The sequence below is a fragment of the Phasianus colchicus genome, chromosome 33 (genome assembly GCF_987193195.1).
Source record: "Phasianus colchicus chromosome 33, bPhaCol1.hap1.1, whole genome shotgun sequence".
Taxonomy (NCBI): Eukaryota; Metazoa; Chordata; class Aves; order Galliformes; family Phasianidae; genus Phasianus; species Phasianus colchicus.
The window spans coordinates 141,405-165,400 of record NC_143468.1 but is presented as its reverse complement, the minus strand read 5'-3'; the positions used below and the strand labels follow the sequence as shown (position 1 = coordinate 165,400).

The following is a 23,996-nucleotide window of genomic DNA, read 5'->3' as shown; positions in this document are numbered from 1 at the left end:
TTTTTTTTTCTTTGCATTTCTTTCTTCCCATTATTGTTCTTTTTCTATGAGAATTCCTTTTGATCTTCCTTCTTTTCAAAATATTTTTCAGTGCTATCTTTCACTTTGATTACTTTTTTCTTTCTGTTCCTTTTTTTTTGTTTTTCCATTCCCTTGGTTTCCTCTTTTGTTTTTCATTCCAAATTTGCTCATTGTCTTTTAGTTTTCTTTCTTTGCTTTGCTTTCCTTGGCTTTCTTGTTTGCTCCTTCTCTTTTTTTTCCTTTGCTCTGATTTTTTTTTTATATATATATATATATTTTTAACCTTGATTAAATTTTTTAGATTTCTTCCTTTCCTTCTTTCTCCCCTTCCTAGTCCCCATGCCTGCCTGCTTCCTCTTACATTGCCTTTACTTACCTGACATTAGTCCTCTGGATTCTTCATTTTTATCTTTCTTTCTTCTGTTGGTTGGTGTGGGTTCTTTTTGTTTCCGTTTCTTGTCTCTTTTTCCGCTGGGTCGCATTGGTTTGCTCTCGTTTGTTCACTTGATTTCGTTTTCTTTACTGCTTCATTGCTTAGGTTTCCAAAGTTTATTTCATTTTTATTTTTATTTTTTCCTTTGGTTTGCTTTCCGTTTTGTTGTTCTTTCTTTTCCTTGGCTTTTTGGTTTTCTTGTTTTGCTTTGCTTTTCCTACTTTCTACTTTGCTTCTTCCCTTTTATTCTCTTTGCTTCCCTTTTTAATGTATTTGGCTATTTTTTTTTTTTTTTGCGTTCTCATTTAGCTGTTGTTTGCTGGCATTTTTTTTCCCCGTCTTTGTCTGTATAAATCCTTTCATTCGCCATTGTATATTGTTGTCTTTGCTTTTTTTTGTTTTTCCCTTTTTGGGTTTGCTTTGGATATTTTTGTTTCTTTTTTTGTTGTTGGATTTTTCTTTTTTATTATTGTTTTTCCTTTTTATCTTTTTTTCTCTTTACTGTGTCATTTTTGCCCATTTCTTTTTGCTTTCCTTTTTTTTATGCTTAGTTCTTTTTTTTCCTGTTTGTTTTTTCATATTTTTTTTTTCTTCTTCATTTTGTGTGTGTGTTCTATGGTAATTTTTGTATTGTGTGTTTTATTGTAACTTTTGTATTTGTGGTGTGCATTGTTGGTATTTGTATTCTGGTTTTTTTTGTTTTGCTTTTGGTTTTTGATTTGTGATTTGTGCTCATTCTGGTTTCTTATTTTCTGTATTTGTGGTTTTTGTTTCGTTCCTTTTTGCTTTTTTGTTTCTATTTTATGCTTGTTTATTTTTTGCTTTTTTCTTTTTTCATTTTTACATCTTTTTGGTTTTTTGTGCTTGTGTGTTTTTTGTGCTTTTGTTTTTTGCTTTTCTTTTTAATTTTTTTCTGTTTATTTGTGGTTTTTGTTTTATGCGTGTGTGTTTTTGTTGCAATTTTTGTATGTTTGGTGTTTAGTTTGGGGTTTTTTTAATTTATGTTGGTTTTGCTTTTTATTTTCTTGGGTTTTTTTGTTTTTGTGTGTGTTTTTCTTTTTGTGCTTTTGTTGTTGTTGTTTTTTTAATATATCATTGTGTGTGTGTGTTTTCATTTTTTGTCCTTTTGTTCTTTTACATGTTTTGCCTGTTTTGTCTCTTTTTGTATTCTGGGTTTTTTTTGAACCGTTGTTTGTTCTTTTTTTTTTAGGTTTTCTGTTTTCTTCCCTTTTTCTTTTTTCTTTGCCTTTTTATTTAGTTTTTACTTTTCTGTTTTGGTTTGCTTTCTTTTGCTGTTGCTTAGTTTTCTTACCTGTTGTTTTTTTTCCTTTGCTTTCCACTGTTCTCTTCACTTGGGTTGGATTTTCATGGCAGTTTCTTTCTTTCCATTTCTTTTCTCTTTTTCCTGAATATTCCTTTTCATTTTATTCTTTTGTCCATTGCTTTGCTCTCCTTTGCTCTTGGTTTTCCTTCCTACCTTTCCTTTGCATGGCCTTTCATTCTGCTTGCTTTACTTAGTTCTCTTTTATTCCCTTTCTTTTTCTTTTCTGTTTCTTTTTCCGTTTACTTCCTCTTGCATTAGTTTGCCTATTTTTTTTTTGTTTGAATCCTTTGCTTTGCCATGATACAGCATTGTATGTCTTTGCCTTTTCTTTCCGTTCCCTTTCGTAGTTTTGCTTTGATTTTTCTTAGTCTTTTTTTTCTCCTGCCTGTTTTTCTTTCGTTTTGTTAGTTATTATTTATTTTCTGTTGGGTATTTTGTCCCCTTGGATGTCATAGGCTTTGTTTGCTTTTTTTTCCACTTAGTTTTCCTACTGCTTTCTACTTTGCTGCTTCTCTTTTATTCCTGTTTGTTTTCTTTTTTTTCTTTTTCTTTTTTTTTCCATGTACTCTCCTTAAATTTGTTAGCTTTTTTATTGTCTCAAGTGTTTCCTTGAATTCTTTACTTTGCCATATTCTTGCAGTCTATGCCTTAGCTTTTTGTTTGTCCTTTTTTCCCTTGGTTTACTTTACTACTTTTCTTTTCCTTTTCACATTTGTTTACTGCTCCTTTGGCTTTGCTTTCTGCTGTTTCTTTTCCTTTGTTGTTGGTTCTTTTTCTTTCCAGACCATGCCTTTGCATTATTTTTTTCTGTTCTAGAAGTATTGCTTTTCTTTTCTCCTCTTTTCAATGTAGTTTTTTTTGCATTCCATGAGCTCCTCTTTTTTTTTTTTTTTCTCATTACATTCTTCCTCCTTCCTTGTCCCCATGCCTGCCTGCTTCCTCTTACATTGCCTTTACTTACCTGACATTAGTCCTCTGGATTCTTCATTTTTATCTTTCCTTTGCTGACTTGTTTAACTCAAGCCAGCTCCCACGGCTTTCCTCCTCTGCTTGGTGCTTCCTCAGTGGCTCAGCTGGCTTCCCGCCTCCTGGGTGTCCTTGCCTCATGCCTCGACATGGACTGGAGGCTTTCATCAGATGGCCGGCACATCCGTGCCCGGTAGCTACCCTTACCTCCTCCTCGGCATGACCACGAGCGCTTTCCCTTCCTCCAGAGAGATGGTTTGTCCTCATTAGCAGCTGCGGACTCCTGCACGGGCGCTAGCTGAGAAAGTGCATCTCTGGTGGAAGTCGCAGCATGCCCAGTAGCTACCCTTTCCTCCTCCCAGGCACGGATGGTTTGCTTCTGGCTGCACCACAGTCTCTTGTCATCTTTGCTGAGCCATCCAATCGAGGAGCAGATTTCTTTGCTCTTCTGTTGGTTGGTGTGGGTTCTTTTTGTTTCCATTTCTTGTCTCTTTTTCCGCTGGGTCGCATTGGTTTGCTCTCGTTTGTTCACTTGATTTCGTTTTCTTTACTGCTTCTTTGCTTAGGTTTCCAAAGTTTTTTTCATTTTTATTTTTATTTTTATTTTTATTTTTATTTTTATTTTTATTTTTATTTTTATTTTCATTTTTATTTTCATTTTTATTTTTATTTTTTCCTTTGGTTTGCTTTCCGTTTTGTTGTTCTTTCTTTTCCTTGGCTTTTTGGTTTTCTTGTTTTGCTTTGCTTTTCCTACTTTCTACTTTGCTTCTTCCCTTTTATTCTCTTTGCTTCCCTTTTTAATGTATTTGGCTATTTTTTTTTTTTTTTGCGTTCTCATTTAGCTGTTGTTTGCTGGCATTTTTTTTCCCCGTCTTTGTCTGTATAAATCCTTTCATTCGCCATTGTATATTGTTGTCTTTGCTTTTTTTTGTTTTTCCCTTTTTGGGTTTGCTTTGGATATTTTTGTTTCTTTTTTTGTTGTTGGATTTTTCTTTTTTATTATTGTTTTTCCTTTTTATCTTTTTTTCTCTTTACTGTGTCATTTTTGCCCATTTCTTTTTGCTTTCCTTTTTTTTATGCTTAGTTCTTTTTTTTCCTGTTTGTTTTTTCATTTTGTTTTTTTTTTTCTTCATTTTGTGTGTGTGTTCTATGGTAATTTTTGTATTGTGTGTTTTATTGTAACTTTTGTATTTGTGGTGTGCATTGTTGGTATTTGTATTCTGGTTTTTTTTGTTTTGCTTTTGGTTTTTGATTTGTGATTTGTGCTCATTCTGGTTTCTTATTTTCTGTATTTGTGGTTTTTGTTTCGTTCCTTTTTGCTTTTTTGTTTCTATTTTATGCTTGTTTATTTTTTGCTTTTTTCTTTTTTCATTTTTACATCTTTTTGGTTTTTTGTGCTTGTGTGTTTTTTGTGCTTTTGTTTTTTGCTTTTCTTTTTAATTTTTTTCTGTTTATTTGTGGTTTTTGTTTTATGCGTGTGTGTTTTTGTTGCAATTTTTGTATGTTTGGTGTTTAGTTTGGGGTTTTTTTAATTTATGTTGGTTTTGCTTTTTATTTTCTTGGGTTTTTTTGTTTTTGTGTGTGTTTTTCTTTTTGTGCTTTTGTTGTTGTTGTTTTTTTAATATATCATTGTGTGTGTGTGTTTTCATTTTTTGTCCTTTTGTTCTTTTACATGTTTTGCCTGTTTTGTCTCTTTTTGTATTCTGGGTTTTTTTTGAACCGTTGTTTGTTCTTTTTTTTTTAGGTTTTCTGTTTTCTTCCCTTTTTCTTTTTTCTTTGCCTTTTTATTTAGTTTTTACTTTTCTGTTTTGGTTTGCTTTCTTTTGCTGTTGCTTAGTTTTCTTACCTGTTGTTTTTTTTCCTTTGCTTTCCACTGTTCTCTTCACTTGGGTTGGATTTTCATGGCAGTTTCTTTCTTTCCATTTCTTTTCTCTTTTTCCTGAATATTCCTTTTCATTTTATTCTTTTGTCCATTGCTTTGCTCTCCTTTGCTCTTGGTTTTCCTTCCTACCTTTCCTTTGCATGGCCTTTCATTCTGCTTGCTTTACTTAGTTCTCTTTTATTCCCTTTCTTTTTCTTTTCTGTTTCTTTTTCCGTTTACTTCCTCTTGCATTAGTTTGCCTATTTTTTTTTGTTTGAATCCTTTGCTTTGCCATGATACAGCATTGTATGTCTTTGCCTTTTCTTTCCGTTCCCTTTCGTAGTTTTGCTTTGATTTTTCTTAGTCTTTTTTTTCTCCTGCCTGTTTTTCTTTCGTTTTGTTAGTTATTATTTATTTTCTGTTGGGTATTTTGTCCCCTTGGATGTCATAGGCTTTGTTTGCTTTTTTTTCCACTTAGTTTTCCTACTGCTTTCTACTTTGCTGCTTCTCTTTTATTCCTGTTTGTTTTCTTTTTTTTTCTTTTTCTTTTTTTTTCCATGTACTCTCCTTAAATTTGTTAGCTTTTTTATTGTCTCAAGTGTTTCCTTGAATTCTTTACTTTGCCATATTCTTGCAGTCTATGCCTTAGCTTTTTGTTTGTCCTTTTTTCCCTTGGTTTACTTTACTACTTTTCTTTTCCTTTTCACATTTGTTTACTGCTCCTTTGGCTTTGCTTTCTGCTGTTTCTTTTCCTTTGTTGTTGGTTCTTTTTCTTTCCAGACCATGCCTTTGCATTATTTTTTTCTGTTCTAGAAGTATTGCTTTTCTTTTCTCCTCTTTTCAATGTAGTTTTTTTTGCATTCCATGAGCTCCTCTTTTTTTTTTTTTTCTCATTACATTCTTCCTCCTTCCTTGTCCCCATGCCTGCCTGCTTCCTCTTACATTGCCTTTACTTACCTGACATTAGTCCTCTGGATTCTTCATTTTTATCTTTCCTTTGCTGACTTGTTTAACTCAAGCCAGCTCCCTCTGCTTTCCTCCTCTGCTTGGTGCTTCCTCAGTGGCTCAGCTGGCTTCCCGCCTCCTGGGTGTCCTTGCCTCATGCCTCGACATGGACTGGAGGCTTTCATCAGATGGCCGGCACATCCGTGCCCGGTAGCTACCCTTACCTCCTCCTCGGCATGACCACGAGCGCTTTCCCTTCCTCCAGAGAGATGGTTTGTCCTCATTAGCAGCCGCGGACTCCTGCACGGGCGCTAGCTGAGAAAGTGCATCTCTGGTGGAGGTCGCAGCATGCCCAGTAGCTACCCTTTCCTCCTCCCAGGCACGGATGGTTTGCTTCTGGCTGCACCACAGTCTCTTGTCATCTTTGCTGAGCCATCCAATTGAGGAGCAGATTTCTTTGCTCTTCTGTTGGTTGGTGTGGGTTCTTTTTGTTTCCATTTCTTGTCTCTTTTTCCGCTGGGTCGCATTGGTTTGCTCTCGTTTGTTCACTTGATTTCGTTTTCTTTACTGCTTCTTTGCTTAGGTTTCCAAAGTTTTTTTCATTTTTATTTTTATTTTTATTTTTATTTTTATTTTTATTTTTATTTTTATTTTTATTTTTATTTTTATTTTTATTTTTATTTTTATTTTTTCCTTTGGTTTGCTTTCCGTTTTGTTGTTCTTTCTTTTCCTTGGCTTTTTGGTTTTCTTGTTTTGCTTTGCTTTTCCTACTTTCTACTTTGCTTCTTCCCTTTTATTCTCTTTGCTTCCCTTTTTAATGTATTTGGCTATTTTTTTTTTTTTTTGCGTTCTCATTTAGCTGTTGTTTGCTGGCATTTTTTTTCCCCGTCTTTGTCTGTATAAATCCTTTCATTCGCCATTGTATATTGTTGTCTTTGCTTTTTTTTGTTTTTCCCTTTTTGGGTTTGCTTTGGATATTTTTGTTTCTTTTTTTGTTGTTGGATTTTTCTTTTTTATTATTGTTTTTCCTTTTTATCTTTTTTTCTCTTTACTGTGTCATTTTTGCCCATTTCTTTTTGCTTTCCTTTTTTTTATGCTTAGTTCTTTTTTTTCCTGTTTGTTTTTTCATTTTGTTTTTTTTTTTCTTCATTTTGTGTGTGTGTTCTATGGTAATTTTTGTATTGTGTGTTTTATTGTAACTTTTGTATTTGTGGTGTGCATTGTTGGTATTTGTATTCTGGTTTTTTTTGTTTTGCTTTTGGTTTTTGATTTGTGATTTGTGCTCATTCTGGTTTCTTATTTTCTGTATTTGTGGTTTTTGTTTCGTTCCTTTTTGCTTTTTTGTTTCTATTTTATGCTTGTTTATTTTTTGCTTTTTTCTTTTTTCATTTTTACATCTTTTTGGTTTTTTGTGCTTGTGTGTTTTTTGTGCTTTTGTTTTTTGCTTTTCTTTTTAATTTTTTTCTGTTTATTTGTGGTTTTTGTTTTATGCGTGTGTGTTTTTGTTGCAATTTTTGTATGTTTGGTGTTTAGTTTGGGGTTTTTTTAATTTATGTTGGTTTTGCTTTTTATTTTCTTGGGTTTTTTTGTTTTTGTGTGTGTTTTTCTTTTTGTGCTTTTGTTGTTGTTGTTTTTTTAATATATCATTGTGTGTGTGTGTTTTCATTTTTTGTCCTTTTGTTCTTTTACATGTTTTGCCTGTTTTGTCTCTTTTTGTATTCTGGGTTTTTTTTGAACCGTTGTTTGTTCTTTTTTTTTTAGGTTTTCTGTTTTCTTCCCTTTTTCTTTTTTCTTTGCCTTTTTATTTAGTTTTTACTTTTCTGTTTTGGTTTGCTTTCTTTTGCTGTTGCTTAGTTTTCTTACCTGTTGTTTTTTTTCCTTTGCTTTCCACTGTTCTCTTCACTTGGGTTGGATTTTCATGGCAGTTTCTTTCTTTCCATTTCTTTTCTCTTTTTCCTGAATATTCCTTTTCATTTTATTCTTTTGTCCATTGCTTTGCTCTCCTTTGCTCTTGGTTTTCCTTCCTACCTTTCCTTTGCATGGCCTTTCATTCTGCTTGCTTTACTTAGTTCTCTTTTATTCCCTTTCTTTTTCTTTTCTGTTTCTTTTTCCGTTTACTTCCTCTTGCATTAGTTTGCCTATTTTTTTTTTGTTTGAATCCTTTGCTTTGCCATGATACAGCATTGTATGTCTTTGCCTTTTCTTTCCGTTCCCTTTCGTAGTTTTGCTTTGATTTTTCTTAGTCTTTTTTTTCTCCTGCCTGTTTTTCTTTCGTTTTGTTAGTTATTATTTATTTTCTGTTGGGTATTTTGTCCCCTTGGATGTCATAGGCTTTGTTTGCTTTTTTTTCCACTTAGTTTTCCTACTGCTTTCTACTTTGCTGCTTCTCTTTTATTCCTGTTTGTTTTCTTTTTTTTCTTTTTCTTTTTTTTTCCATGTACTCTCCTTAAATTTGTTAGCTTTTTTATTGTCTCAAGTGTTTCCTTGAATTCTTTACTTTGCCATATTCTTGCAGTCTATGCCTTAGCTTTTTGTTTGTCCTTTTTTCCCTTGGTTTACTTTACTACTTTTCTTTTCCTTTTCACATTTGTTTACTGCTCCTTTGGCTTTGCTTTCTGCTGTTTCTTTTCCTTTGTTGTTGGTTCTTTTTCTTTCCAGACCATGCCTTTGCATTATTTTTTTCTGTTCTAGAAGTATTGCTTTTCTTTTCTCCTCTTTTCAATGTAGTTTTTTTTGCATTCCATGAGCTCCTCTTTTTTTTTTTTTTTCTCATTACATTCTTCCTCCTTCCTTGTCCCCATGCCTGCCTGCTTCCTCTTACATTGCCTTTACTTACCTGACATTAGTCCTCTGGATTCTTCATTTTTATCTTTCCTTTGCTGACTTGTTTAACTCAAGCCAGCTCCCACGGCTTTCCTCCTCTGCTTGGTGCTTCCTCAGTGGCTCAGCTGGCTTCCCGCCTCCTGGGTGTCCTTGCCTCATGCCTCGACATGGACTGGAGGCTTTCATCAGATGGCCGGCACATCCGTGCCCGGTAGCTACCCTTACCTCCTCCTCGGCATGACCACGAGCGCCTTCCCTTCCTCCAGAGAGATGGTTTGTCCTCATTAGCAGCTGCGGACTCCTGCACGGGCGCTAGCTGAGAAAGTGCATCTCTGGTGGAGGTCGCAGCATGCCCAGTAGCTACCCTTTCCTCCTCCCAGGCACGGATGGTTTGCTTCTGGCTGCACCACAGTCTCTTGTCATCTTTGCTGAGCCATCCAATTGAGGAGCAGATTTCTTTGCTCTTCTGTTGGTTGGTGTGGGTTCTTTTTGTTTCCATTTCTTGTCTCTTTTTCAGCTGGGTCGCATTGGTTTGCTCTCGTTTGTTCACTTGATTTCGTTTTCTTTACTGCTTCTTTGCTTAGGTTTCCAAAGTTTTTTTCATTTTTATTTTTATTTTTATTTTTATTTTTATTTTTATTTTTATTTTTATTTTTATTTTTATTTTTTCCTTTGGTTTGCTTTCTGTTTTGTTGTTCTTTCTTTTCCTTGGCTTTTTGGTTTTCTTGTTTTGCTTTGCTTTTCCTACTTTCTACTTTGCTTCTTCCCTTTTATTCTCTTTGCTCCCCTTTTTAATGTATTTGGCTATTTTTTTTTTTTTTTGCGTTCTCATTTAGCTGTTGTTTGCTGGCATTTTTTTTCCCCGTCTTTGTCTGTATAAATCCTTTCATTCGCCATTGTATATTGTTGTCTTTGCTTTTTTTTTGTTTTTCCCTTTTTGGGTTTGCTTTGGATATTTTTGTTTCTTTTTTTGTTGTTGGATTTTTCTTTTTTATTATTGTTTTTCCTTTTTATCTTTTTTTCTCTTTACTGTGTCATTTTTGCCCATTTCTTTTTGCTTTCCTTTTTTTTATGCTTAGTTCTTTTTTTTCCTGTTTGTTTTTTCATTTTGTTTTTTTTTTTCTTCATTTTGTGTGTGTGTTCTATGGTAATTTTTGTATTGTGTGTTTTATTGTAACTTTTGTATTTGTGGTGTGCATTGTTGGTATTTGTATTCTGGTTTTTTTTGTTTTGTTTTTGGTTTTTGATTTGTGATTTGTGCTCATTCTGGTTTCTTATTTTCTGTATTTGTGGTTTTTGTTTCGTTCCTTTTTGCTTTTTTGTTTCTATTTTATGCTTGTTTATTTTTTGCTTTTTTCTTTTTTCGTTTTTACATCTTTTTGGTTTTTTGTGCTTGTGTGTTTTTTGTGCTTTTGTTTTTTGCTTTTCTGTTTTTTATGATTAATTTTTGCTTTTCTTTTTATTTTTTTTCTGTTTATTTGTGGTTTTTGTTTTATGCTTGTGTGTTTTTGTTGCAATTTTTATATGTTTGGTGTTTAGTTTGGGGTTTTTTTAATTTATGTTGGTTTTGCTTTTTATTTTCTTGGGTTTTTTTGTTTTTGTGTGTGTTTTTCTTTTTGTGCTTTTGTTGTTGTTGTTGTTGTTGTTTTAATATATCATTGTGTGTGTGTGTGTGTTTTCATTTTTTGTCCTTTTGTTCTTTTACATGTTTTGCCTGTTTTGTCTCTTTTTGTATTCTGGGTTTTTTTTGAACCGTTGTTTGTTCTTTTTTTTTTTTAGGTTTTCTGTTTTCTTCCCTTTTTCTTTTTTCTTTGCCTTTTTATTTAGTTTTTACTTTTCTGTTTTGGTTTGCTTTCTTTTGCTGTTGCTTAGTTTTCTTACCTGTTGTTTTTTTTCCTTTGCTTTCCACTGTTCTCTTCACTTGGGTTAGATTTTCATGGCAGTTTCTTTCTTTCCATTTCTTTTCTCTTTTTCCTGAATATTCCTTTTCATTTTATTCTTTTGTCCATTGCTTTGCTCTCCTTTGCTCTTGGTTTTCCTTCCTACCTTTCCTTTGCATGGCCTTTCATTCTGCTTGCTTTACTCAGTTCTCTTTTATTCCCTTTCTTTTTCTTTTCTGTTTCTTTTTCCGTTTACTTCCTCTTGCATTAGTTTGCCTATTTTTTTTTGTTTGAATCCTTTGCTTTGCCATGATACAGCATTGTATGTCTTTGCCTTTTCTTTCCGTTCCCTTTCGTAGTTTTGCTTTGATTTTTCTTAGTCTTTTTTTTCTCCTGCCTGTTTTTCTTTCGTTTTGTTAGTTATTATTTATTTTCTGTTGGGTATTTTGTTCCCTTGGATGTCATAGGCTTTGTTTGCTTTTTTTTCCCTCCGTTTTTCCTACTGCTTTCCAATGTTTTCTCTACTTTTGTTGATTTCTTCCTTGCGGTTTCTTTCTTTCCGTCGTTTTTTTTCCTATGAATATTGCTACGAATTGCTGTGGATCTGGTAACTCTTATACATGCCAGAAATGTGTCACCCTTAACACTTATCACTAACACAAAATGGCAACCACTAGCCACATCCAAAAAAGGTAGATCTTGTGCCTAATGCAAAAGGGTATCCCTGAATCCTAAACCCCAATCCAAACCTCAAAGGGCAACCATTAAACCAAACCAAAAATGGGTACCCATCACTCTTACCGCTTCTCCAACACGGTAACCCTTTACCCTTCCGTAACGGCACAACCCCGAACCCAAACTGATAACAAGCCTAACCCCAGAGAGAAACCGGTAACACAAACCCCAAACCGTTTGCCTTAATGCTTCGCCCTCAGCCAAAAGGGTGACCTTTAAAGCTGACCCGAATGCAGAATGCTTGACACGTAACCCTGAAGCAGAACCCCATCTGGGAAGCCCTAAGCCGAAAGCCGAACCCAAGAGGGTAACTCAGCACTCACCAATCACACAAACGGTAACACTTCGCCACAACCCAGAGCGGGATGAGGCTGAGCTTCTCTGCTGCCGGGGCTGCTCTGAGGCACAGGGCACGGCGAGCGGCTGCGGGCAGCGCAGCTCACAGAGGAGGTGCCTGCACCCAGCTGCCTTGGGCAGGGCCCTCCGTCCTCATGGAAACGCACTGTGACAGCATAAAGGCTCCAGGGGCCCAGCTGATGTCATCTGTGCTGTGACGTGCTCTGTGCTGGTGCTCTGCCTGGCCTGGAGCCAATGCCTCCAGCTTGTAGTTTCATGGCGTCTTAGTGTTTTTTGTGTGTTATTTTCTGTTTGCTTTTTGTTTTTTCTTTTTCTTTTTTTTTTTTTTTGTCAGTTGTCATCTCTGCTTTGCCATGACATTAAATCCTGTTTCTTTGGTGTTCTGTTGGTTGTGTTTCTTTATATTTTGGGATATGGATATGGGATCAATTTGGGATAGGATACGGGGGTATCGACTTGGGATTAGATGTGCACATGGAATGAATATGGTCTGGGATATGGATAGAGGATGAGATACGGGATGGGAAAAGGGGAGATGGTTATGGGATGGGCTGTAGATATGGGATGGATTTGGGATATGGGTATGGGATGGAGATGAGGGTCTGTATATGTGTTATACATATGTATATGTATAAAACATATATATATATATATATTGCCCCCACCCCATGGGAACAGTGTGGTCTGTGGTGGGGGACACACAGAAGGGGCCCCCCAGCTTTGGAATGTGACACCATGGGGGGATGCGGGGGCGCCCCCAGCTGTGGGACTGTCCCCAACTCTGGGGTGTGACACTGTCAAGGTGACATAAAAGTGTCCCCAACTTTGGGGTTCAACACTGTGGCAGTGTCCCCAATGCTGGGGTGTGACACCATTGGAGTGACAGAGAGGTGTCCCCAACTACTTGGTGTGACACTGTGGGGGTGTCCTCAACTTTGGGGTGTGACACCATTGGGGTGACACAGATTTGTTCGCAGCTTTGGGGTGTGACACTGTGGGGATGACATAGGGGAGTCCCCAGCTTCAGGGCGTCACACTCTGGAGGCATCCCCAACTTTGGGGATGTGACACCATGATGCAGTGTCCCCACTTCCCCTGGAAAGTCTTCAAGCTGCTCACGGTGTCCCCAACTTCGACAGAATGTCCCCAGGGGGGTCCTTTTGTCCCCTCTGCGTGAGGATGACACCCAATGACAATGACACCCTGTCAGAGCTGTTCCACACTGATGTCACCCCTAGTCCCCTCTGGTGGTGGCACAGAGTTCACCCCTGTGTGCATCCCTGTCCTCGTGACAGACGATGGTGACAGCTCCAGAGGGCGCCGGTGTCACTGGGTCCGGCTGTAGGCAGGCCTGGAGGGGTGACAAAGGACAGTGTGAGGCTCAGTGACAGCACGGTGACTGTGTGGGGCCACCTGTGCCTGCCCCCATGTGGTGGTCAGAGCACAGGGAATGCTGTCACCCGAGAGATGGTGACACACAAGTGATGGTGATACAAAAGTGATGGTGACAAAAGTGACAGCCAGTGATGGGGACACTGTGCCACAGCTGTTCCACACTGAGGTCACATGCAGTCACCTTTTTAACAGTGTCACCAGAGTGATGGTAACACCCAATGACAGAGACAACAGTGACACCCAATGATGGTGACACCCCAAGAACAGTGACACTCAGTGGTACCCAGCAATGGTGACAACAGAGACACCCAAAAGCAGTGACACCCTGGCTGGGTGGATGGGGGGAGAGCAGTGGATGTAGTCTACCTTGATTTCAGCAAGGCATTTGACACTGTCTCCCACAACATCCTTATAACGAAGCTGAGGAAGTGCGGGATAGATGAGTGGACAGTGAGGTGGGTTGAGAACTGGCTGACTGGCAGAGCACAGAGGGTTGTCATTGGCGGTGCAGAGTCTGGTTGGAGACCTGTAACCAGCGGTGTTCCCCAGGGGTCGGTGCTGGGACCGGTCCTGTTCAACATCTTCATCAATGACCTTGATGAGGGGGTAGTGGCCACCCTCAGCAAGTTTGCTGATGATACGAAGTTGGGAGGATTGGCTGACACGCCCGAAGGCTGTGCTGCCATTCAGCGAGACCTGGACAGGCTGGAGAGCTGGGCAGTAAGGAACCAGATGAAGTTTAACAAAAGCAAGTGTAGAGTCTTGCACCTAGGGAGGAATAATTGCATGCACCGGTACAGGTTGGGGGATGACCTGCTGGAGAGGAGCTCTGTGGAGAGGGACCTGGGTGTCCTGGTGGACGACAGGTTGGCCATGAGCCAGCAGTGTGCCCTTGTGGCCAAAAAGGCCAATGGCATTCTGGGGTGCATTAAAGGGAGCGTGGCCAGCAGGTCGAGGGAGGTGATCCTCCCCCTCTACTCTGCCCTGGTAAGGCCTCATCTGGAGTACTGTGTCCAGTTCTGGGCTCCCCAGTACAAAAAAGACAGGGATCTCTTGGAAAGAGTCCAGCGGAGAGCCACAAAGGTGGTGAAGGGCCTGGAGCATCTCCCCTATGAGGAAAGGCTAAGTGATCTGGGTCTGTTTAGCCTTGAGAAGAGAAGACTGAGAGGGGACCTGATCCAGGTCTATAAATATCTAAGGTGTGGGGGGCAAAGTGGCGAGGCCAGACTCTTTTCAGCAGTGTGCGGAGACAGGACAAGGGGAAATGGCCAGAAGCTGGAGCATAGGAAGTTCCGCACCAATGTGCGCAAGAACTTCTTTACGGTGAGGGTGACGGAGCACTGGAACAGGCTGCCCAGGGAGGTTGTGGAGTCTCCTTCTCTGGAGATATTCAAGACCTGCCTGGACGCCTACCTGTGCGACCTGGTGTAGGGATCCTGCTTTGGCAGGGGGGTTGGACTCGATGATCTCTGGAGGTCCCTTCCAACCCCTACGATTCTGTGATTCTGTGATTCTGTGATTCTGTGACACCCAATGATAGCGACACCTGAAGACAGTCACAATGGTGACACCCAGTGATGGTGACAGCTGTTGACGGTGAGACCCAATGACACCTGGAGGCACCCAATGACGGTGACATTCAAAGACGGTGATAACGGTGACACCCAAGTGATGCCCACACCCAATGACACCCAATGACGGTGACAGCAGTCACCCTGTGCCCCTCTGGGTCATCTCCAGACCCTTCCAGTAGACAACAGGTCCCTTGGAACCCACCTAAGGACCCCCCAGACCCTACAAGTCCTCTCAGGGACATCCTCAGATCCTTCTGAATCCCTCTGAGGATGTCCTGGACACACCTGGGACTCCCTGGACCCCACAGGATCCTTCTGGGACATCTCCAGACCCTTCTGGATGAATCCACAGACCCCATGGATCAACATGAGGACCCCCTGGACCCGCCAAGTCCTCTCTGGAACATCCCCAAACCATTCTGGATGACTCCAGGACCATTCAGACCCTCATGAGGACTCCCTGCACTGTACCAGACTCTACTGGGACATCTTCAGATCAGACCAGTGTCTCACTCCGATTTATAGGAGGGAGAGGAGGTTCTTTTAATATCTGTATACCCGGCGTGAGATTAAGAAACAACGGTTCAAATGTTGGTCCGACCAGTTTATTACAGATCTTAATTAGGGAGATGGGGAAGGGGAGGACGGACGCTATTATGAGTTACGGTAATGGGGAAGGAAAGGAGGGCGATAGAAAAGGTAGGAAAGAAGAAGCAAGGAGTCTTTATAGGAAGAAAGAGGGACATAGTCACCACCATGGATCCAGCGTGGTTCGTAGTTCAGCCTTTGATCTTCAGTAGTGGTGGGTCATCGGGCATTGTTGTTGATGGCGACGACGACAATGGTGACCATGGTGATGATGGCCCTTTTTCAATGCTTTCAAAGTGGTCAAGTCAGCTGTCTTTGGAGTGACAGCTCAAATCCAAAGTGGTTGAGTCAGCTCTCCTTGGAGTGGCAGTTTCTGGCTCTGGGATCTCAGCAGAAATTTCTTTGTTCCCACCTTCCGGGCCTTGCCAGCAGATAAGAGGGAGCAGGGATGCCCATCTGCATCCTGTTTTTCACAGGACACGATGGTATCGTTCCCCAATTTTCCCATACAAGGCTGGAGCTATTTAGTCACAGGCCAGATCTTCCGCCAGTAAGCACTTCTGACCACTCTCTTCCAGAGGTAAGCAACTCTGGAGGAAGGGGCTTTCAAATGTTCCCAGAGGGATGTCAATTGTCATATGGTAGCACCCATCTCTTGCCTCCTCAACAAATCAATCAGAGTCTTATCACAAGAAATACCTCAGGAAGCAAGCTTTGAGCCAAAAAACAAAGAAAGATTCTCACAACCAGAGACTTCTCAGTGCTCCTGGACTCCTAGTGGGAGCTTACAGATCTTTCCAGGGGCCCATGGGATCAACCTGGGGACTCTCTGGATGCCCCAGTACCACTCTGGGATAACTCCAGACCCTTCTGGATGAGTCTGGAACCCCCTGGATGCCCCCAGACCTCTCCAGGACTTCTCCTGCAGATCCTTTTGCATGATTCAAACGGGGGATAAGGGGGGTTCAGCAGGGGGTGGGAGGGGGAGAAATGAGCTAGTGAGGCTTCTGTGGGGTGGAAAGGGGGTCTGGGAGGAGAGAGTGCTAGTTGAGGGGGGGGGGGGGGGGGGGAAGAGGAGAGGAAAAGAAGACAGGGGACCCTGGGGGTGCAAACAGAGGGGACTGGGGAATGGTAGGAGATTCTATGATGTGAATGGGGGAATTGGAGCAGGGGAACTTGAGGGGACAGGGAATTCTGGGGGTCAGATAGAACGGACGGGGGAGGGGGATGAATCTAGGGGAGAAAATGGGAAGACTTGGGGGGGTCGGGGGAGAGAATGGGGACACAACGGATCAGTGAGAGACAGACACGGAAGCCTGGGGGTCAGAATGGGGAACAGGGGCAGACAGTGACGGAGGAACTGAGGGGACGGGTAGAAGAGGACTCCAGCGATGAGAATGGGGGAAGTGGAGGTGGGGAACGGGGGGGGAGAGCGTAAGCCCAGCGGTCAGACTGAGGGACTCGGGAGGTTGTGGGCGACCCGCGGCGGGGGGGGTGGGTGTGGGGGGAAGGCAGTGAAACACCGTGGGTGGGGGGGAAGGGCGGGGGGCACAGGGCACCTCCCGCCGCCGAGCAGAGGCCCTGAGCAGCAGAGGACCCACGCGGCCAAGACAGGACGGCCCCAGCCCCGATGCCCCGGGTGCCCCCGCCGCCCCCGAACACCCACTCGTAGAAGCTGAGGCGGAGCTGAGGCGGCGCTCGGAGTCCCGGGGCTGCGCCGCGGCGCTGGGGCAGCGCGGGGCCCCGCTCCGCTTCCGCATGGCCGCGTCCTCGGGTCGCCGCGTGATGACGTCACTCCGCGGGGAGCGGGGACGGCGCGTCGCTCGAGCAACGGCCGTGCCGGGGCGCTGTCGCTATGGAGACGCCGCCGCGCATGCGCTGTCGCCGCGGGGACGGCTTCCCGCGCCGCAAGGAGGGAGGGCGCGCTGTCGCCGTGGCAGCGCGGCCTGCACGCACGGCCTGAAGCCCGAGTGGGGCTCGAGGGGCAGCGGGGGGCGAAGAAGGGTGGGGGGGGGAACGGAGATCCCTGAGGGGAGGTGGGGGAGCGACTGGGGGAGGGCTGAGCTCCGGGGATGGCGGCTGTGAGTGGGGCTGTGGGGTGGGACATCCGCAGGGAGATGCAGCCAAACAGGGGGATGTGGGCAGAGCATGGAGGTGTGGGAAAAGGAAGACGGGCATCTGGACAACAGCGTGAGAGCCAGGCTGATAGGGAGGGAGTGAGGGAGGGAGGAATGGGAAGAAAGGGAGGGAGGGAGGGAGGGAGGGAGGGAGGGAGGGAGGGAGGGGGGAGGGAAATGGAAAAAGGGGAAAAAAAGGGGACAAGGGAAAAGAAGGAAAGGAAAGGAAGAAGGAGAGAGGGGAAGAGGGGCAGAAAGGAAGTAGAAAAGGGAAAAAGTCCAGAGCTTGGCCTGGGTGGTATTGCAATGTAGAAGGGCTTCAGGTATCTTGTTAGGTGCACAAGAAGGAGTTCATGCAGCAATAAATGATATTGTTGTGTTCATGTAGGTCAGAGTGGTAGAATTGAAGCAGATGGAGATAAGATATGGCACCAGAGTGAAATACTGCACAACATAAGACGATGTGAGCTGAAACCAACGTGACTTCCTGGCTTCCCAAATTGCACTGGTTAAAGAAGTTGTTTGTGGGGATGGTGTGTGTAATCGCTGTATGTATGCATCCTTCCTTGTAGTGTGATTAGGGTTCTCACAAAACTGCAGTAGATTTTCAATGTTCTGAACAATGTGGGTGTGGAGAGCGTGATTGAGACCTGGCTGGCTGAGAAAGGCAGTATTTGTCTAGTGAGACGAGAGTCCTTGAGCAATGTAACAGGATGTAAACAAGGCTAACGAGGAGAGAGTCCTTGAGCAAAGTAACAGGATGTGTAGGAAGGTAGGAGAATGTAGAAATAAGAAAGATGAATGGCATGGTCTAATCACAAAAAGTACAAAGAAGGGCTGGGGCAACAAGTAGCTGAAGAGCCTATCAGGAGCTCGGGCTTTGCAATGTGTATGAGCTTCATTAGCGCCAACATAAATGCACGCAACCTTCTGATTAAAGTTGAGACTTTCTGATCAATTCTGTGGTCGTGTGTTTGTCTCCCGCCGAGCTTCGACTAATGGTGACCCCGACGTGATACCCGTTGGATAGAACCAGACGAGCGGCGTAGGAAGTTTGGGTCCCTAAGCAGCGGGGACGGCGAAAGCACTCCGAGAAAGAAGAGGTGCCGCGCCTCAGGACACTCTGTGAGACCTGACCGATACGGGCTGCTGGACCTTGCAAGGCTGCAACAGCGCTGAAACTTAGGTATGGAAAGGGAAGCAGCTTATCAATTATTTACTCGCTTTTTAGAAGAGCGTGGGATAAAAGGAACAGATCTTAAAAAAGGGCTCCCTGGATTATTGGCCTATGGTCAGAGCCGGGGTTTGCTTGTTAACCCTCATTCAGTCCATGAGCTGAGTGAGTGGCGGAAGTTTGGAGATGTGTTGTGGGAGGCTACGATAGAGGACAATAAAGTAGCAAGGAAACTGGGGAAGTTATGGAAGGCAGTTCATAATGAATTGCTTCAGAGTCAGGGTGAGAAAAGGGCAGCTCAACAAGTTGTGGGGGCACACCAGCGAAATGAGGGTTATGGGAATTGGCTGCCAGCAGTTCCTCCTGCTGTAAGCACAATCGTTATCCCAGCCGAACGGGCTGCGGGCTCAGAGCCAGTAAATGCTCCAGCCGTGGGCTCGGGGCCAATGACTGTTCCAACTGTGCCTTGTGGAACCATTAACCCCTTCAGCAACTGCCCTAGAAAAGCAAGGCGATGAGCCGGTCCCTGGGGCAGAAAGTGCCCTGGCGGAGGCAATCGCAAGAGAGCGCAGAGAGGCATGGGCGAGCATAGCGAAAGCATGCATGGAGCAGCGGGATGGTGAAGGGGCGGCGGCGGTGCAGGAATTGGCGTGCCCTGTGACCTATACTCCTTTGGCTGCAGGAGGAATGCAGGCAACCATATCAGCATTAGACTGGAAATTATTGTCACAGCTGAGGGCTCCAGTTAGCCAGTGTGGAGTCACGGGTGAGCCAGTGAAGCAAATGTTGGATTTTATCTGGGGTTCACAAATATTGCTACAAGCAGACATAAGGGGAGTAGCAAAGTTGATATTTACTCAGCATCAGTTATTGCTGTTTAATGCTCACTGGCAAGATCTGTGCCAGCAGAGTGTGATGATTCAGAGGCAGCCAGGAGATCCGCTGCATGGGGTAACACTTGATGAACTACTAGGGCTGGGACCATACGTGAGGACGGAGACTCGAGCCCTCTTAGGTCCGGACAAATTGAGAGAATCTATGCAATTGGCTAGGCAGGCCATGTCCAGAATTAGGGCACCAGGTGGACTCCCCTCATGCATGGGAATCCAGCAAGGAAGGAGTGAGGATTTCGGGAGCTTTATTGATAGGATAGCGACAGCTATAGAGGCTGCAGGGGTACCTGAATACAGGAAGGGAGCTATGTTAAAACAATGTGCATTACAAAATTGCAATTCTACAACTCGGGGAGTTTTAAACATATTGAGTAGTGGATGGACAATAGAAGAAGCACTAGAGCGAATATCAAATATACCTAGTGGTCCACAAGCATTATTAGTGAAGGCAATGGCAGATCTGGGTGAGGGATTAAAAGCCCAGGCACAAGCTAGTCAGTCGCAGGTAATGGCAGCTCTTGCACCTTTGCAAGTGTCAGAAGTCCACACACGCTGAGCAACAGATGACACTCCTGCATGAAACACTGGCAGCAAAGGACTAGTGATAGCACCAGAAAAGATCCAGCATACGTCCCCCTGGAAATATCTCGGACTGATATTAAATGATAAAATCGTCATGCCGCAAAAGCTTCAATTGATAAGGACTTAAAACGACACCCAAAAATTACTAGGAGACCTGCAGTGGCTACAGCCCATAGTCAGCATTCCAAATGAACTTATAGAATCATTGCGGTCTATATTGCGGGGAATGGTTGTGCGTACTCCCATTGCAGCTCACGGAACCCACAAAAAGAACGGTGTCAGGATGCGAAACGATGAGAAAGACTGAAACCAGGCTTGAAACGACCATGAACTCATAGTGATTGGGATTGTGTGCTTCTTATTATTTGGTTTTGCTTTGTAACTTGTTGTATTTCAAATAGCAGAGTAGTAACCGTTGTTGTGTGGTTTTTATTTTTTTTTTATTTTTTTTTTAGTAATAGATTGAATGTGAATTAACAGGATTTAATGTTACTAATGCTGAAATCTATGGAGATAGCTATTTTAATGTATTAGTAGTGCTAAGACAAAACCTGGAAAGGAATCCCAAGCAAAGGGATGACCTTATATTACAGAATGATTAACTCTCTTTCATCCCACTATTCGGGAATTTAAAATATGATCATGAAGCACCTGAGACAAAGGCACACGCTAAGAGAGTTAACCTTGATAGTTTATTCTGCAAGCAGATGTTCCATTTGGCCTCTGTATCACGCACTGGCCATGCGGATGCAGTGTACAAATGGAAAATACTCTTTGGACCCTGAGAAGAACAAAAGAAAGAGAGAATCTGTGGTGGGTGAGAGAGGAAAAGTGCACCTTGAAGCAGGGGACACCCTGCTGGCACTGCCTATCGCATTCACCACCCTTTTTCTGCAGGTTGTTGTTTCTCGAGGGTCAGTAAGTAATAATGCCCCTAGTTCTATCTGGCATGCAAAGTTCCTCAACTATTAATTTTCTATTAGCCCAAAGGCACAATCATGAGCACTCTAAAAGCATCTGTTGTACAAATCTTAGTGATTTTTCAAAATCAATATATCAGAATATATAAAAGTTGAAGACTTCTTTCAAAGCAGTTAGAGATTAGCACAGAATGGGGCCCTTGGGGATTTATTTCCAGGTTGCAGAAAGTTGGGCTGCAGACCAAACACGTTTGTTCTTTTTAGTAGGTTAACAGTATTTCTTGTCATGATGTTATGTTTGCCTTGTTTCCTTTCTCACACTTATAGTATTGTCAATCGAGGCCTTGATTGAGTTATACTGATTGTATTATTAATATAATTAGTGTTATTATTTTATAGTATGGTAGAAGTTTGCTAATAAACAAAAAAGGGGGAAATGTGGGAACGTAAGAAAAAACTGCATGGAGCAGCAGCTGCGGAGCAAGATAAGTGGCATGAGAACCAAGGACACCTTCAGAAGAAGAAAGAACATCTCACGGCTCTGATTGGCTAAGCAGACAAATGCCACTTCAAGGGTATGAGAGGAATTGTTGGTAGATACAGATTCAGTCAGACATGCCACGCTGCAAAATCGCGCCACTATAGACTTTTTACTGCTGGCTCATGGGCACGGATGTGAGGACTTTGATGGAATGTGCTGCATGAACCTCACGGAACACTCGTCATCAATACACCAACAAATAGCTAAGCTACAGACCCTCACCAGCCATTTGCAGGAAGAAGAGGGTTTGGGGTTAGAGGACTGGCTCCGTGGGCTAGGAATTGGTCCCTGGTTTCGAGACAGCATACGATTCATGCTTATGATACTGGGGGTGTTAATTGTGTTACTGTTGGTGGTGCCATGTGTGTTCTCTTGTCTACAGCGCTTAATACACCGAGCAATTGATAAGCTAGTAGGAGCTAGCCTAGTTGTCCAAAAAGAAAACAGGGGAAGTGTGGATGCTTGTGCATTGGGATGGCATGTAGCTCAGGTTGTACCCCTTCCTCCGGGGTGGACCAAGGATTCCCAAGGGATGCAATGTATGGTTGCCCTGTACCAGGAGAAAACAGCCTGGGAAAATGAAGCCTGAAAATCACTCTCCCTGTTGTTTCCCCGGATATCAGAGATAGATGCCAAAATCCTTCCTGCATTCTCCATGGCCACAGGTAACCATACAGCTTGTCTCTCAAGGCAGAGTGTGAGGGCTATCAGGCCTATCGGGAATTTCTCACTGTGCAGTGGAACCTTGGATGTTACGAAGGATTTGGCGGGGAACTATTCAAGGCTGGGAATCCCCAGAGCGGATCTCTGGTGGCATTGCGGTGGGAAGATCTTACGGTCCACTCTCCCATCTCATTGGGGAGGTACCTGTGCACTTGTTCAACTGGCTATACCGTTCACTCTGGCATTTGAGAAGGATCTATCACACATTCGCAAAAGGAACAGAAGGAGCCTAGGGGCCCCATTTGATGATGATACAATATATAAAGACTCAATTGGGGTGCCCAGAGGTGTCCCTGATGAATTTAAGGCTAGAAATCAATTGCTGCAGGATTTGAATCTCTATTCTGGTGGGTGACAATTAACAAAAATGTAGATTGTATAAACTACATCTATTACAATCAGCAGAGATTTATAAACTATACAAAGGAGGCAATAAAGGGAATTGCAGAACAATTGAATGCTACAAGCAGGATGGCCTGGGAGAATAGGATCGCCCTAGACATGATATTAGCTGAAAAAGGGTGTGTGTGTGTGATGTTGGGCACCCAATGCTGTACCTTTATCGCAAATAACACAGCCCCAGCTAGCACAATAACTAGAGCATTACGGGGGCTTACTACTCTTGCCAGTGAATTAGCAGAAAACTCAGGAATAGGTAATTCCCTCACTGGGTGTTTGGAGTCCTGGTTTGGCAAATGGAAAGGGATGATTGTGTCCTTATTTACTTCTTTGACTGTGGCAGCAGGAGTCCTGACGGCCGTCGGTTGCTGTATTATCCCCTGCGTGGGGGGATTGGTGCAGCGATTAAGAGAAACTGCGCTGCCTAAGCAAACAGCAGTGGAACCACCACCGCACTCGGATAAAATGATGATATTAGATGAAATGGAGAATGAAGAAAATGAAGAAGTTTTTAGAATCGTACCTTTAAAAAAAGAAAAAAAGAAAAAAGAAAAAAAGGAATTGCAGAAATCAACACTTTGAAAGAAAAAGAGGGGGGAATTGTGGGAATGGAATGTTGTTTCTGCATTTGACATTAACAAGAGCAGCTGGTTTGAAGAAGTAGAACATCATGCATTTGTATTCTGTAACTTATCCTTAGAAATAGTGATCTAAGAAGTAAAATACCGTATATGTTAGCGGTATGTTTTAAAACATTATTACTGAATTATGTGATTAATTCTTTCTTGCAAAACTGAATAGTTGTTAAATGGTCCAAACAATGCGAGTATAGTGTGTTAGGGATTAGAAAACATACTGTAGAGTTGTTCTGTTAGATAAGAAACTGCCAGCAAGAGAAAAACAGATGTAGCAAACATCAGAGAAGCCAGGGCCTCTACACAAGGCCGGACTGTCTCACTCCGTGAGGAGTTGGGACGTGACAGGCAGGCACCAAGATAGCACAGAAACATAAGCTCTTAGTTGTTTAATTACCCCTAGCATTTGTGCCCTTTACACTGGTCACTGTTCTGGTCATCCCTCTGTCCTCGCACAGAGATAAGCTGGGAAGGAGGACAGAGGGGAGTGTCTTGGAGCCCGCCTGCGGCACCCTGAGGTTCCCACAGAGTGGGACAGCTCTGCTTCGTGCAAAGGCCCTGGCTCCTTGAAAGCGTGTTCAATGTGTTTCACTTCTGCTGGCCTAACGAACCACCTCACAGCGGGTTTCCCAGCTCAGAACACTACACCCACATCACTTAGGACATCTAGAGCCTACCGCAGCTTTGTGAGAAAGGATTTCTCACGTAACTCGGTAACTGCGTTTCTAAAACACGTTACTAATGTGCGCACGGAATTTCTACTTTTCACATCAGCTGTTTCTAAGGATGCGCCACAGCGCGCTTCTTCAGATCAACCGCCCTTTCCAATACCCGACGCAGAAACGACGCTTCCGCTCTCCGCGGCGCGTCGCTACGGGTGAGGAGAGCGGCTCGGTACGCCTCACCGCGCCGAGCTCCGTAAGACGCGCGAGGGCAGGCCGGCCGAGGACGGGACCGGCGGCGCGCGCAGCCCCTCGCGGCGCCCGGCAGCCCGCGCCGAGCGGCCCGACGTCCCGCGGCTCAAAGCGCCGCCGCGCGAAGCGCGAACCGGCCGCTCGGCGCCGCGCATGCGCCGCCCCGCCCCGCGCTGTGACGTCGCGCGTCGCCGCG

At 43.1% G+C, this 23,996-nt stretch overlaps 1 protein-coding gene across 1 annotated transcript; it reads left to right on the top strand.

Moving 5' to 3' along the window:
- Nucleotides 1-18,214: 18,214 nt before the first annotated feature.
- LOC149913897 (uncharacterized) lies at nt 18,215-19,615 on the top strand (the record flags this gene model as incomplete). The annotated part of the gene is made up of 1 exon (XM_090128503.1): nt 18,215-19,615. A coding segment is annotated over exon 1 (819 nt), but the record flags the coding sequence as incomplete, so codon positions are not given.
- Nucleotides 19,616-23,996: the final 4,381 nt, after the last annotated feature.